The 12,821-nt window shown below is 50.2% G+C and overlaps 1 protein-coding gene across 10 annotated transcripts in view; it reads left to right on the top strand.

Moving 5' to 3' along the window:
- Positions 1 to 12,821, top strand: part of Txnrd2 (thioredoxin reductase 2) — a 52,244-nt gene that overhangs the window by 564 nt on the left and 38,859 nt on the right. For 8 of the 10 annotated variants that reach the window (XR_002212181.2, XM_020160683.2, XM_020160684.2 and 5 more), the window contains exons 2-7: positions 3,403 to 3,471; positions 7,496 to 7,552; positions 8,122 to 8,266; positions 8,907 to 8,981; positions 10,864 to 10,942; positions 11,712 to 11,774. Coding sequence is in view for 9 of the 10 variants with exons in the window: in XM_020160683.2 (XP_020016272.2) it covers positions 3,403 to 3,471; positions 7,496 to 7,552; positions 8,122 to 8,266; positions 8,907 to 8,981; positions 10,864 to 10,942; positions 11,712 to 11,774 (488 nt within the window). In the remaining variant the exon portion in view is untranslated. Of the gene's footprint in view, positions 1 to 1,616; positions 2,187 to 3,402; positions 3,472 to 7,495; positions 7,553 to 8,121; positions 8,267 to 8,906; positions 8,982 to 10,863; positions 10,943 to 11,711; positions 11,775 to 12,821 lie in introns of those variants that run through there. The other 2 variants (XM_020160685.2, XM_074060718.1) reach the window with 2 other exon arrangements.

Consider the following 12,821-nt stretch of genomic DNA (forward strand, 5'->3'; position numbering starts at 1 on the left):
CTAACCTTTTTTTGTCTTGTTTTTGTGGTATTGGGGTTTGAACTCAGGGCCTTCACCTTGAGCCACTCCACCAGCCCTTTTTGTGTTAGGTATTTTTCGAGGTAGAATCTCGCGCACTATTTGTCCAGGCTGGCTTCGAACCACAAGCCTTCTGATCTCTGCTTTCTGAGTAGCTAGGATTACAGGCGTGAGCCACCGACATCTGGCTAGCCCTAACTGTTTTTGCTATTTTGAGATATGGAGAGCTGTACAGAGAGATTCCTAGCATTGCTTCCATGCACAAGTGTGTTACAACTTACAACCCGAATTGATTCATCTCTACCTGACCTCTTCACTACTTCCCAGTCTCTCTGTTAAACAGAAGAGAGACAAGGATAAAGCACAGGCTTTATGCGGGCAAGAGAGCCTCTAGCAGAAGAGAGCCCTTTGTTGCTTGCAGTGTAGGGGTAGTTATAGGGGGAGCTGGTGAAAAACTACCAAGAAGGTCGCTGCGTGGGAAATTTTCTTGTAGGTCACTAAGGAATGCCGTTGCTGGGCAAGTAATAAAGATAAGCTGTGGTTAGGTCCTTGGTGTCCCAGGAGATAAAAGTTAACAACTGTCCCTTTGTCATTTTTTGGATGGGGAGTTTATAGTAAGCCACCTGCGAGGGGGAGGGGGTCTGGTGGTCCTAACATGGCTGCTCTTACTATTTACCCTAACACGAACTGGGATGGTGATCCAGTTACTGAGGTCACCAGACATCCCAGTGGTCAGACCTGGGCAATTCGACCTCTGCCCCCTAGAGGCTGCACCCAGCAAATATTTTTTATGTGCTCATGCAGGCAATAAATGAGGTGATTCCAGAAAACTTGTAGGCTCTGAGCAGGAAGGCATGTCAGGGTCTGTGAGTACCCTGGCACAGTTGACTGCCTGTGTAAATGGACAGAGCTCTTCTGGCACGGCCTTGGAGGCAGGGGTGGAGGGTGGCCCTGCAGAGCCTGGGAGGCAGTCACCACCTCTGTAGTGGAAACCTAGGGGACCTGAGGGACCTAGGGCTGTTCCTATATAGCTTTGCTGACCCCCTGGGACACTGGCCAGGGTACCCTGTCTTGTAGAGCCTCTTTGCTGCATGTGTTAGGTGAGGATACTTACGCAGATTTTGTGAAAATAAATAAATGAATGCACCTATGCCAGTGATGCCATCACCTGGTACATGGGAGCTGCTGCTGTGCCCACAAGCCCAGGGCCCTTCAAGGTGCAAGTAACCCCAGGCCTTGGGGCGGGGCATTTGTTTTCAGCTAGGCAGAAGGCACTGCTGCTTTGAGGGGTCTGTCCTGCAGCCAGGGAGCACTGGCTAGACTTTGCTGGAGAGCCAAGCCTACAGGGTCTGGAGAAGGTGCCAGTATCCCATCATGACACTGAAGTTTTGTCTCTCCATTTCAACCTCACATCCTTTTGGAGAAGGAAGACACCTGCCTTTTCCAGCGGGGGTTGGGGGGAGCACATAGAACTAGAATGAATACATCACCTCTCTCATAACATCTACTGATGTAGCTCTAGTTACATTGAACAGCTGCACAGGAGGCTCCCAGAGATGACGCCACTAGGTGGCCATCCCACCTATGGGTGCACATTGGCAGGAAGCCTTTGTACCCTTGTCAATGCCAGGAGTCATTTACTTGGTCCTCGCCACTCTCTTGGGCTCTTGCTCTTTGCTGGCTCTGTTCTAGGCACTGAATTCAGAAAGGAGCAGAAACTTAAAGGACAGTGTGGTCAGAAGTCAGAGGCGAGGTAAAGATATTCTGGGGCTGAGCCTGTGGGCAAGGAGGGTGGCCTGGCCAAAGTGAGTGAAGGGCAGGATGTGAGGGTCCCCCTGGGTAACACCTGCCACCCAGCCCCTCTGTAGAGCAGCACCTATCTCACCCATACTTGGGGTCCTTCCCCCAGCAGGCTACCCAAGCCGTCCCAAGTGGTTACAGGTAGATATTCTACACTTGCAAACTGCCATTCTGCTGACCCCTGCCAAGCATTTATCAGACAGAGAAGGCTCCTGGGTGTGCACAGAGTAGCCAAGATAAGCCCACAATCCACACAACTGGCCTGCCACCTGATAGCAGACAGAGGGCACAGTGCAGGGCTTCTGGGCACGACAACCCCATGGGGATCCCACTCTGGTGACAGGAAGGACAGGCATCTGCAATGGAAGGTAGGAACCTTTTCCATGACAAACATTTAGGGGCTCTCCCACCCTTATACCAAACATCAGGAGAAGAGAGAGATGGGTTCTGCCTAGCAGGCTGGTCCTTCCTGGGTCCCAATGGCAACTTCTTTTCCACCACCAGTTGTTCTTGGTTCTCTGGCATCATAATAAAGCCATTAGAATAATTTGCAACTGCTTAGACCTTTTCAGAGTCTTTGAGTTGAACTTGAAATTCTCTGCGCTTTGAACTGAGGAGTGACTCCATCAGGTCTCACATGCATACACATACACTTCTCAAATGACAGTTGCTGGATGGAGCCTTGAGTGGGTATAGTTGTGGGGCAGGCTGACCACAAGCCTTCCACCTCCTCTGGGCTCCAGCTCTGTGTGTCCCTGTAGGAGTGCAGGCTGGGGAACCTGAGGGATTTGGGAGCCCAGGCCTAGTCTCTGCAGCCTTGCTGGCTCAAGATAGCAAAGGTGGCTGCAAAGACAGGTGCAGCCTCCTCACAACATGCTAGGCTCTAATGCCCCAGCCTTAGATGGCAAATCTGCTTTGGTCACAAGAGCTGTGGACCTTGCTGGGAGCAGCGGCCAGCTCCAGATACCATGGAAGGATGGCGCTCGGGGCAAGCTCATGTCTGTAAAGAGGCTGAGATGCTACTTGTTTATACCCCAGATTCTCCCTCTTCATCCCCCTAGCACTCTCCTCCCCTCCCCTCCCTGTGCTCTTCTCCATCCCTTTTTTGTTCAGGCTAATGGTGAATAGTATTCCAGGTAGGGAACTTGAGCCTCTTCTCTCCCAGATCTCACCCAGACACTTGGTCAGGCTGGCCTACAATCTCTCTGTAATGCAGGGTCACTTTTACAACTATAAGGGCCACAGACTCAAGGCAAATGTTTTAGTTCTGTCTGGCTCAGAGCACGGTGAGGTATTAAGTTCTGAGAGACCTTGCAGGTATGTGGTGTGGGGAGATGGTGGCTTACAAAGGCTGCACACACTTGTAGCCAACCTCACCACACATTTCTGGATTTGTGTAGACACTGAGTGAAGCCTGCTGTGTGGTACTTATGCATCGTCACCTCTGACTGCCATAGGATGGGGGCCTCCATCCTGCTAAAGGAGATCCTGCACCATGTTCAAATAAGCAGAGGTCTTGTCCTTTGGAAATGATGGTGGTCCTTCCAGGTGTGGCTTTCTTCTCACCTCTAATTCCTTCCCCAGCAGGGCAACAGAACTATGATCTCTTGGTGATTGGTGGGGGATCCGGTGGCCTGGCTTGTGCCAAGGAAGGTAAGCATCTCATGTTCTGTGTCTGCTGGCATGGCCATGCCTCCAGACCTCAGGTCCCCCCATGAGAGTGACACTGTGGGAATGCACCTATGCATCCATAAGCTTGTCTGATGACTGGCAGCCTCCCCCTGTTTCCTATGCCCTGTAGCCATTGCGATGCTTTAACTCAGAGCTGCCTCACCATGGAGAATCCCCTAGACTTCACGGGATCTGATTCTACCCATCCACCTTGGCTTCCATCACTCATGCTTTCCTTGGCCTTGCTCTTCTGGACCTGCTTCTATCTCTGGCCTTACCACAGCTGCCTGCCCTGCCTGGTTTGTTATTTGCCTGCCAGGTTAGCTGTGGGGCTCACTCATCTCCCTCCACTTTGCTGTGCGACTGCCCTACTTAGAATTGCACCCTTCTGATGTCCAATCCCTGTAACCTGTTCCCTGGCTTTCCCTCAAAGACCAGGCTGGTACTGGATCTCAGCCTGGTACACAGATGGTGCTTGGTAAAGAGGTGCGGGGAGAGCAGGCTGGGTCCTAATGCATCCTGAGTTGTTACCTGTCATTTCACTGATAATCCAGTGGTGCTCAGATCACCAGTGCTCTGCACCCTTCTGTAGGGTTCCCTCCAGTCTCTTTGGCTCTTGCCCAAAGACTATAAGGGGGCAGACATGGTGAATGGGGAGGGGAGGAGATGTCAATGTTGTAGGGTCTAAATGAGAAGAAATTGACCATGAATTCTGGCCATGTAAGTGTGGTTTCTCTAACATCAGATACTGGGTTTTATGGTCACAGATGGTGTAAAGGAAACCCACTGTCCACTGTTCTTGCTCCAAGGGACTGGGTGGGGGGTGCCAATCTGTGGTGGGGGCATGAAGCTGGGAAGTCTTCTGACTGATTGGCTCCCACAGAGGGACAAGAGTCAGCATCCCACTGGAGCCTCAGAGCCTTTCGTGGAAATGGACAGCACAGATGTGGTGAATGGCCACTTACTTGTTCCAGTGATGTCCCTTTTAGCAGAACAAATGCTTAGACCATGTGTCCACTCCTGTGTAGTAGCACTAGGGATGAATGTCTTCCTTAATCTGGAATCCAGGCAGATCCTAGGTCTGGTTCATTTTTCATGAGAGTAGCATTGGTACAGCTCCATGTTTTGGTCTTGAGATGGGGTCTCACTGTGTTACCCCGGCTGGCCTTGAACTCCTGGTCTCAAGCGATCCTCCTACTTCAGCCTCTCAAGTAGCTGGGACTGTAGTCGTACACCCGACTCTACTGCTTTTTTTTTTTTTTTTTCTGTAAAAAAGCTACAATTGTGCTGGGTGGGGATACATTGTAGCATTTACAAAGGTTCCTGCAGTGTATCAAAAACTGCACACCTGTGGTTCCCATCTATTCAAGAGGCTGAGGCAGAAGGATTGCTTGAGTCCAGGAGTTCAAGACTAGCCTGGGCAACAGAGCAAGACCCTGCCAGTGAATGAATGAATGTAATAAATGAATGGATAAAGTGCACAACTTGAAAATTTTGACCTGTAGGTATACCTGTGAAACCAGTACCACAATTAAAATGGCAAACGTGTCCTCACCCTCTAGTCTGCGTGGAGCCATTCAAAGCACCACAGGCTGGGCAGCTTAACCACAGATGTGCACTGTCTCTCTGTTCTGGATGCCTGAAATCCAAGGTCAAGCTTCAGCATGGTTGGTTTCTTCCCAGGCATCTTTCCTTACCTTGTACATGGCTGTCTTCTCCTGGTATCTTCACATCTTTTCCTTCTGTGTGTCTGTGTTCTAATCTCCGCCTTCTCATAGGACACCAGTCACGTTGGATTAAGACTCACCCTTGTGGGTGACTTCATGAATTTTGATGTACTGAGAGTTAAGACTCCAACATATGAATTTTGGAGGGACACAGTTCAGGTGATAACAACCCCCAGAGTTTCCTCAAACTTTGGTAATCCCTTCCTGTCTCCCCTTCCTCCTACATCCGCAAACACCCAGTGGTCTGCTTTCTGTCACTATAGACTAGCTTACATTTTCCAAAGTTTTATAAAAATGGATTCATGCTATATGTACTTTTTTCTCCTGGCTTCTTTCACTCAGGGTCATACTTTTGAGACTTACCCTGTTTGTTGCATGTGCGTGCACTTTCTTCCTGTCTGTTGCTGGGGGTGTTCCATTATGTGGATAGGCCATGTTTTGCTTATCATTCACCTGCACATGGACAGCTGAGTTGTTTTCAGTTTGTTTGTTTGTTTTTGGCAGTGCTGGGATTTGAACTCAGGGCCTACACCTTGAGCCATTCTACCAGCTCTTTTTTTATGATGGGTTTTTTGAAGATAGGGTCTCATGAACTATTTGCCCGGGCTGGCTTCGAGCCATGATCCTCCTGATCTCTGTTTCCTGAATAGCTAGGATTACAGGTGTAAGCCACTGGTGCCCAGCACAAAATATTTCATATTTTTGTAACAGTTTTTGAAATAAGTCATATACCATATAATCCACTCATTTAAAAAGCATTATTCAGTTTTTTAGTGTATCCATAGAATTGTGTAACTACAATTAATTTTAAAACATTTTCATCTCCCCTCAAAATACTCTATACCCAATTCCTCCTTTCCATGTCCCTGGCAATCATTAGTCTACTTCCTTATCTCCATGAATTTGTGGGTTCTGGGCATTTCATACAAATGGGATCATTTGCACTTCTTTCAGTTTCTGTTGTGTTCGTCCATAATACATCATATATCAGGACTTCATTTCTTTTTTGCGGTTGTATAATATTCCATTGCATGGACAGACCACATTTTGCCCATTTGTTAGGTGATGGGCATTGTGTTGTTCAATCCCACTCTTTGGCCATTTGTATATAAGTTTTTGTGTGGACATATGTTTTTGTTTCTTTTGAGTATTTACCTAGGAGTGAAGGAAGTTACCTGGTAACTGCCAGATCATATGGTAACTGTTTAACCTTTGAGGAAATGCCAGACTATTTTTTCAGATAGAGTCTCACTTTTTGCCTGGAGCTAGCCTCAGACTGCCCACCTGGATTTTCATTAGTCAGTTGAGTGAGGTGGGTTTTTAAGATGAACTCTTCTGAGACTTTGCTTCCTAATAGCCGCAAATGTTTCCTGTTCTGTAGTGCTTCCAACACTTACGGGTTTGTGATGTAGCAAATGTCCAGATGCTCTTGGAGGTGGTCAAGTCCAGGTTCCAGGGCCTGTCAATGCAGTGCCCAAGGGAAACCCTGTAATTGGCCCTAGCTAATGCTATTATAGTTGGCTTCAGAACCTGGGACTTGTGGCTCTGGGAGGCCCTACTGGTGGCTGGGAGGTCAGCTGGATGGCTACATGGAGGGAGTATGACTGGGTCCTGGCTCTCAGTGGGGCTGACTGACCTTGCACCTGCTGTTTCACTTGTTCCGAGCTTTAGTTTCTTCACTCTGAGAGGGAGGCAGCAGGTGCCCGCCTGAGGCTTCTGTTTAGGGCAGGCTCTGGGTGCAAGCCCAGGTATCCACCATTCATTCTCACTGGTTGGGAGAAGAGGTGGGCCGATGAGAAAGGCCTGGGCTTCCTAGGATTCAGCAAGAGGCCAACAGGCCTTTTTCTGAAGTGTGCTGCTCCTGGAATACCTCCTCCATACTTGGGCTGGGCACTGGGCTCCAGTTTGACATCTAGGCCTGGAATTGGCTGGGAGCAGGAGCTGAGGGAGGATTGGTCCCAGCACTGCCATGGTAGGTGGCATGAAGGTTACAGTCTGAGAAGAGGCCTGAGGGTTCCTGCCTGTGGGTAGCACAGCTGGGCATATAGTGGGAAGACCAGGAGTCCAGGTGCAGAGCTGGTGGGTAGTGTGACCTTATGGACCAGGGTGCCAGGATCAATGGGAAGTTTCTAGCATTGTCCCCTCAGCCACTTCACAGGCAGCTGCTCACCTAGACCTTTCCCCACTTCCTTCTGGGCCTTACGGGCCGCGGGAGGTCCTCTTCCCCAGCCCCAGGCCAGCTCCCCTGCTGCTCTCACCTGCAGATCTTGTCTTTCCAGCCGCTCAGCTGGGGAAGAAGGTAGCCGTGGTTGACTATGTGGAGGCTTCTCCCCGAGGTAGGTAGCCCCACAGGGAGCTGTGTCCTGGGGAAGGGGTGGGGAGGCGGGACCCAGTTCATGCACCAGAAGGTGGTTGACACCAAAGTCATTCATTCTCTTCTGTTCACAGTCTCCAGACCGTCCTATTTTATGCATAAGCTATCATTACTGTAAAGTTCTTTATTCACATTTCTTAACACTTTTTTTTTTTCCTTTCACTGTCCTGGGGTTTGAACTCAGGGTCTCATGTATGCTAGGCAGGTGTGCTGGTCTTTTCTTTTCTGATGCTGGGGATCAAACCCAGGCCCTTGTGCTTGCTAGGCAAATGTCTACCACTGAGCTACATCTCAGCCCCATTTACTTTTTTTAAAGCAACTCTAATGCAGTTTGTAGAGAAACTGTAACTGTTGTTACAAAACAACAACCACTTAAAGGGGTTCTGAATACTACAGAAGAACAGGGAGCTTCCTGTGTTCCCAAGTGTAAACTCAAATGTGCTTTTCTCAGGACTAGGGGTACAGCTCAGTGGCAGAGCAAGGCCCTGAGCAAGTTCTGAAAAAAAAAAAATTCTCTTTCTGACATTTCAGGCACCAAGTGGGGCCTTGGTGGCACCTGTGTCAATGTGGGCTGTATCCCTAAGAAGCTGATGCATCAGGCTGCACTGCTGGGGGGCATGATCCGAGATGCCCCCCACTATGGCTGGGAGATTGCTCAGCCCATCCAGCACGACTGGTGAGGAGCCCACACTGTAGGTTCCCCATTCTTTTCTGCTTGGGGAGATTCATTCTCCACTGACCATCTTGGGGAGCAGCAATAGGACAGGGACTCTCACCAGAGAACAGATATTGCCAGATATTTGGCAATGTTTGATTGTCAACTTTTGGTTGTGGCTGGGTGGAGGAAGGGTTTGCTACATCTCCTGGGTAGAGCCCAGGCTCGCTGCTGAAGTTCTGCAGTATACAGGATAGCTCTGCCAAGAGCAGTCCAGTCCCCAAGGCTAGTAGTGTGGGGCAGGAAACTGCTTTAGTTAAGCCATTTGGGAAGGTGGCCTGCTGCAGAGCTGCTCACTGGATGGTTGTGCCCCAAAGCCTTCATTTTCAAAGTGCAAAGGTCGACAGCCCCAAACCCTGGTCAGTGGTAGCAGCCACCCACAGGAATGGGCACCAGGGTATAGCTTTTTTTTTTTTTTCCTGGGGCACTAGGGTTGAACTCAGGGTCTCACGCACTTGCTTGGCAGGTGTTCTTACCACTCAAGCCACTCCACTAGCCCAGGGTGTAGCCCTTTAAGCCCACCTCCATTTCTCCATATTTCTGTGTCTATAGTCATAACAGCTGACACTTGTTATGGGTTTTACATTGCATGTGTCAACAGGAAGAAAATGGCAGAAGCTGTGCAAAACTATGTGAAGTCCTTGAACTGGGGACACCGCGTCCAACTGCAGGACAGGTACTGAGGCTCCACCAGGCATCAGTGGCTGTACAATGTGGCCTTCAGGGGTCAGGCCACCGTCCTGGCCTTCTTAAGGTCATTTCATACCTGGACAAGTGTTTACTGGTCCTCTGTGGAGAGCATACCCCGATAGCTCTTGGGGCACAGCAGCACTAACATAAGGGGGTCCCTGCACCTGGGTAGGGACACAGACCCAGTAGATAAGGCAACTGCTGGGGGAAGTGGGAGACACTCTGAAGGCCTGGAGTTGAGCAAAGCAGCGAGGAGCGAAGAAGGGACATGGTGACTGAACAGCCATTGCTGGCAGTAGTGGGGAGGCCATGAGAGGCCAGCCCAGTGGCAGGCTCCTTCCCCTAGGCAGATCACTGTTCTCGCACCACAGTGAGCCCCAAGTCTGGCAGCAAAGAGGAGCCTCGCACACCATCTTCCAGCCCCACACCTGCAGGTTCCTACACCCTTAGCTCCACCCCTCACTGCATATCTGTGACCTGCACACTTCCTAGGCAAGAAGAAAGGGGCCTGGTGTTTCCTGCTGTAACAAATGTCCTTGCCTACCCCTCCAGCCTGGGGTTACCATTCCTGTCGCTGTGGGTATCCCCAGGCCAGGTCCTGGCCCTTCCCCATCTGACACCTCTTCTTGAAGATCCACACCCACCTCAGACCCAGTTTTGCTTTGGGCTGTAGCCCTTCCTGTGCCCATGTGGAGACATGAGAGGTCTCTCACCTGGGGCACTCTTTGTTTGGTTCTCAGGGCTCTTCCTGGGCCTCCACACTGGGCAGCAGCCTTATGCCTATTCAAAACAGGAAAGCCAGCCACCCCGCCCCTACCTGGGCTTCACCAGCTGGTTCCCAACCAGATGCTAAGTCACATTGTGAAGTAGAGTTTTTGTGTCTTCTGTGTGGGGTTCCATACACCCAAATTTGGTTTGCTGGAGGCAGTGGACTCTGCCATCTTTGTCCCCAGCCCTAGGCAGCTCTCAGGCAGGTACCAAGCAGTCCCAATTCCAGGCCAGCTCCACAGACACCACAGAGGGAGGCCAGCAGGGTTGTTTCCACTTTTCCTTATTATGAATGGTGCTGAACGAACATTATGTATCTATGTCAGGTCTGCTTCCTGGTTGACAAGGTGAGTGAAGGACACCTGTGCATGTCAGCTCAGGCTGTGCAGGCACTTGTGCAGGTTAGAGAGGCGAGGGGTGTGGAGGTGGAGGGAACGCAAGTGTGGGGAGGCAAAGCCTTCCCAGAACCGCTGCGGACCCACAGCTGCCATGTGGTCTTTATAATTAATGTGAGTCATTTTTGCACACCACACCACACACTTGACCGCTGCTGTGCCCCACCAGACTCACTGTGCCCCTAAAGGCAGAGAGTGACAACTACATGGTGGGCACTCAGCTCCCTGCTAAAACATACCCAGGTGATAGCGGGCCCCTGGGGGAGGGCCACCCCCTTTATTGCCCAGCAGGGCTTGTACATGGGCTCTTAGTGTGATGCCAAGCTGGTCTCTGTTCCTGTCTTGACCCCTGTAATCATTATTTCTCAGAGAACTGAGGGTCTGGACAAGGTGCCCCTTCCTCCCCTCCTGCCATCCTTTGTGGCTTCCTGTTTACCTCCTGCCCCTCCTGAGCTCAGGCATTGGGCCCTGGCCTGGAGCTCACTTTTTTTTTTTTCCCCCTTCCTTGTTTTCTTTTTTGCAGTGCTGGGGATAGAACCCAGGCCTTTCCACATGCTATGCCAGCACTGTATCACTGGGCTACCTTCCCAGTCCCCCAGTCTTGCTCACTTTTTAGCAGTCTGTGCAGGGGTGTCTGTCTAACCTGAGTACCAAGGTTTAATTTGCAGAGGAAGTATTTAAGAAAATGTTATTTTTATGTTGCAGAAAAGTCAAGTACTTTAACATCAAAGCCAGTTTTGTCAACAAGCACACTGTTTGCGGTGTCACAAAAGGTGGGAAGGAGGTGAGTGCCTGCTTCGGTCACCCCTGTGGCTCCTCTTAGACCATGGGCACTGACTCCTTGTTTGGCCTGGATGTTATTCTAGTAATATGCACTGCTGGATTTAGACAGACAGCTTCCTTTGAGGTCACACTTCTTCAAAACGAATAAACAAAGCCAGTGTGGTGGATGACACATGTAGTCCCAGCTATTTGGGACATGTTCCAAGGCTGGCCCTATCTGAGACCTATCTGAAAAACAAACTGAAAGCAAAACAGCTCGGGGGTGGCTCAAGTGGTAGAGCTCTTGCCTAGCAAATAAGAGGCCCTGAATTCAATCCCTAGTACTTTCAAAAAAAAAAAAAAGATTAAACTGAGCTTGGGGTGGCTCAGTGGTAAGAGTGCTTGCCTAGCATGCCTGAGGCCTGGGGTTTGAGCTCCAGCTCTACCAAAAAACCAAAAACTTATTAATTGGATAGCTTGCATGGGCTGCACATCCTCCAGGGTGCTGTCCAGCTGGGGATTATAGCCTGACAGGGAGGGCGATCACACCCTTTTTGTTTTGTGGGGAGAAACACTGTGAAGTACTTGGAGTTGGACCATTTCCCTGTTCCTCTGCCTTCCCTTGTCCCGTCTGGCCCCTAAATGGGATCTTTGCTCTGTGGGACTCTGTGCGGCCGACAAGGTGTCCACCCTCCAGGGTAGGCACGGCACTTAACTGTAGGCATTGGAGCCCCTCAGATGGGTGACCATAGTGTGCTGTTTGACCCACGGCTTTCTCTGTCTATTCACAGACCCTGCTTTCAGCTGACCACATTGTCATCGCCACGGGAGGGCGGCCGAGGTACCCCACACATGTGAGTGTCTCCAAAGCTCAGCCTTCTCCCTCCACTCCATCCACCGCCCCCATGTGTCATGGCCTCTGGGCTCACTGTGTGCTCTCATGATTCCCACAGCAGAGCCCTCCCGTTTCCTCTGAACTCACCATCGTCCTTTCTCCTTTCCATGTCTCCTGCTGATACAGGAGCGCTCCAGTGACCTCCACAATGCTAAACCCTCAGAACCACTTTCATTGCACTCTTTAGCTGGCTCCTGGGGTGCCACTGGGCCTGCTCCCCTTTTGCCCCAGTGTCCTCCATCACCCCTCTCAGTCCCCCTTCCCCTTATCCTTCTCTCCCTTCTCCTCCTCCCCTTTCCCTTTCCTTCTCTTCTTTTTTTTTTTTTTAATTATTCATATGTGCATACAAGGCTTGGGTCATTTCTCCCCCCTGCCCCCACCCCCTCCCTTACCACCCACTCCACCCCCTCCCTCTACCCCCCACCCCCTCAATACCCAGCAGAAACTATTTTGCCCTTATTTCTAATTTTGTTGTAGAGAGAGTATAAGCCTTCTCTTCTTTTAAAAACATGGGGTCTCACTGTGTTACCCAGACTTGTCCCAATCTCCTGGGTTCAAGTGACTCCTGTTTCACCCTCCCAAGTAGTTGGGACTACAGGTGTACTGTACTACATCTGACCCTAGTGGTTTTTTTTTTTTTTTTGTCTTTTCTTTTTTGGTACTGGGGTCGAACCCAGGGCCTCACGCATGCTAGGCAAGCGCTGTACCACCGAGCTACATCCCAGCCCTCTAGTGGGTTTTTTTGAGATGGGGTCTCATGAACTGTTTGACCAGGCTGGCTTCGAACTGTGATCCTCCTGATCTGTGCCTCCTGAGTAGCTGGGATTACAGGCGTGAGCCACCAGCATCTGACCTAAGTCTCCATTGTTGGCTCCTGTTCTCTACAACATTAACATGTTAGGATACCCAGGGCTTAAGCTTCTTCGTCTTTCTCTCCTCTCCTCTTTTTAAGATTTTGAAATAAAATTCATATACCGTATAATTCACCTTTTTATTAGTCACAATT

The sequence above is a fragment of the Castor canadensis genome, chromosome 18 (assembly GCF_047511655.1).
Source record: "Castor canadensis chromosome 18, mCasCan1.hap1v2, whole genome shotgun sequence".
Classification (NCBI taxonomy): Eukaryota; Metazoa; Chordata; class Mammalia; order Rodentia; family Castoridae; genus Castor; species Castor canadensis.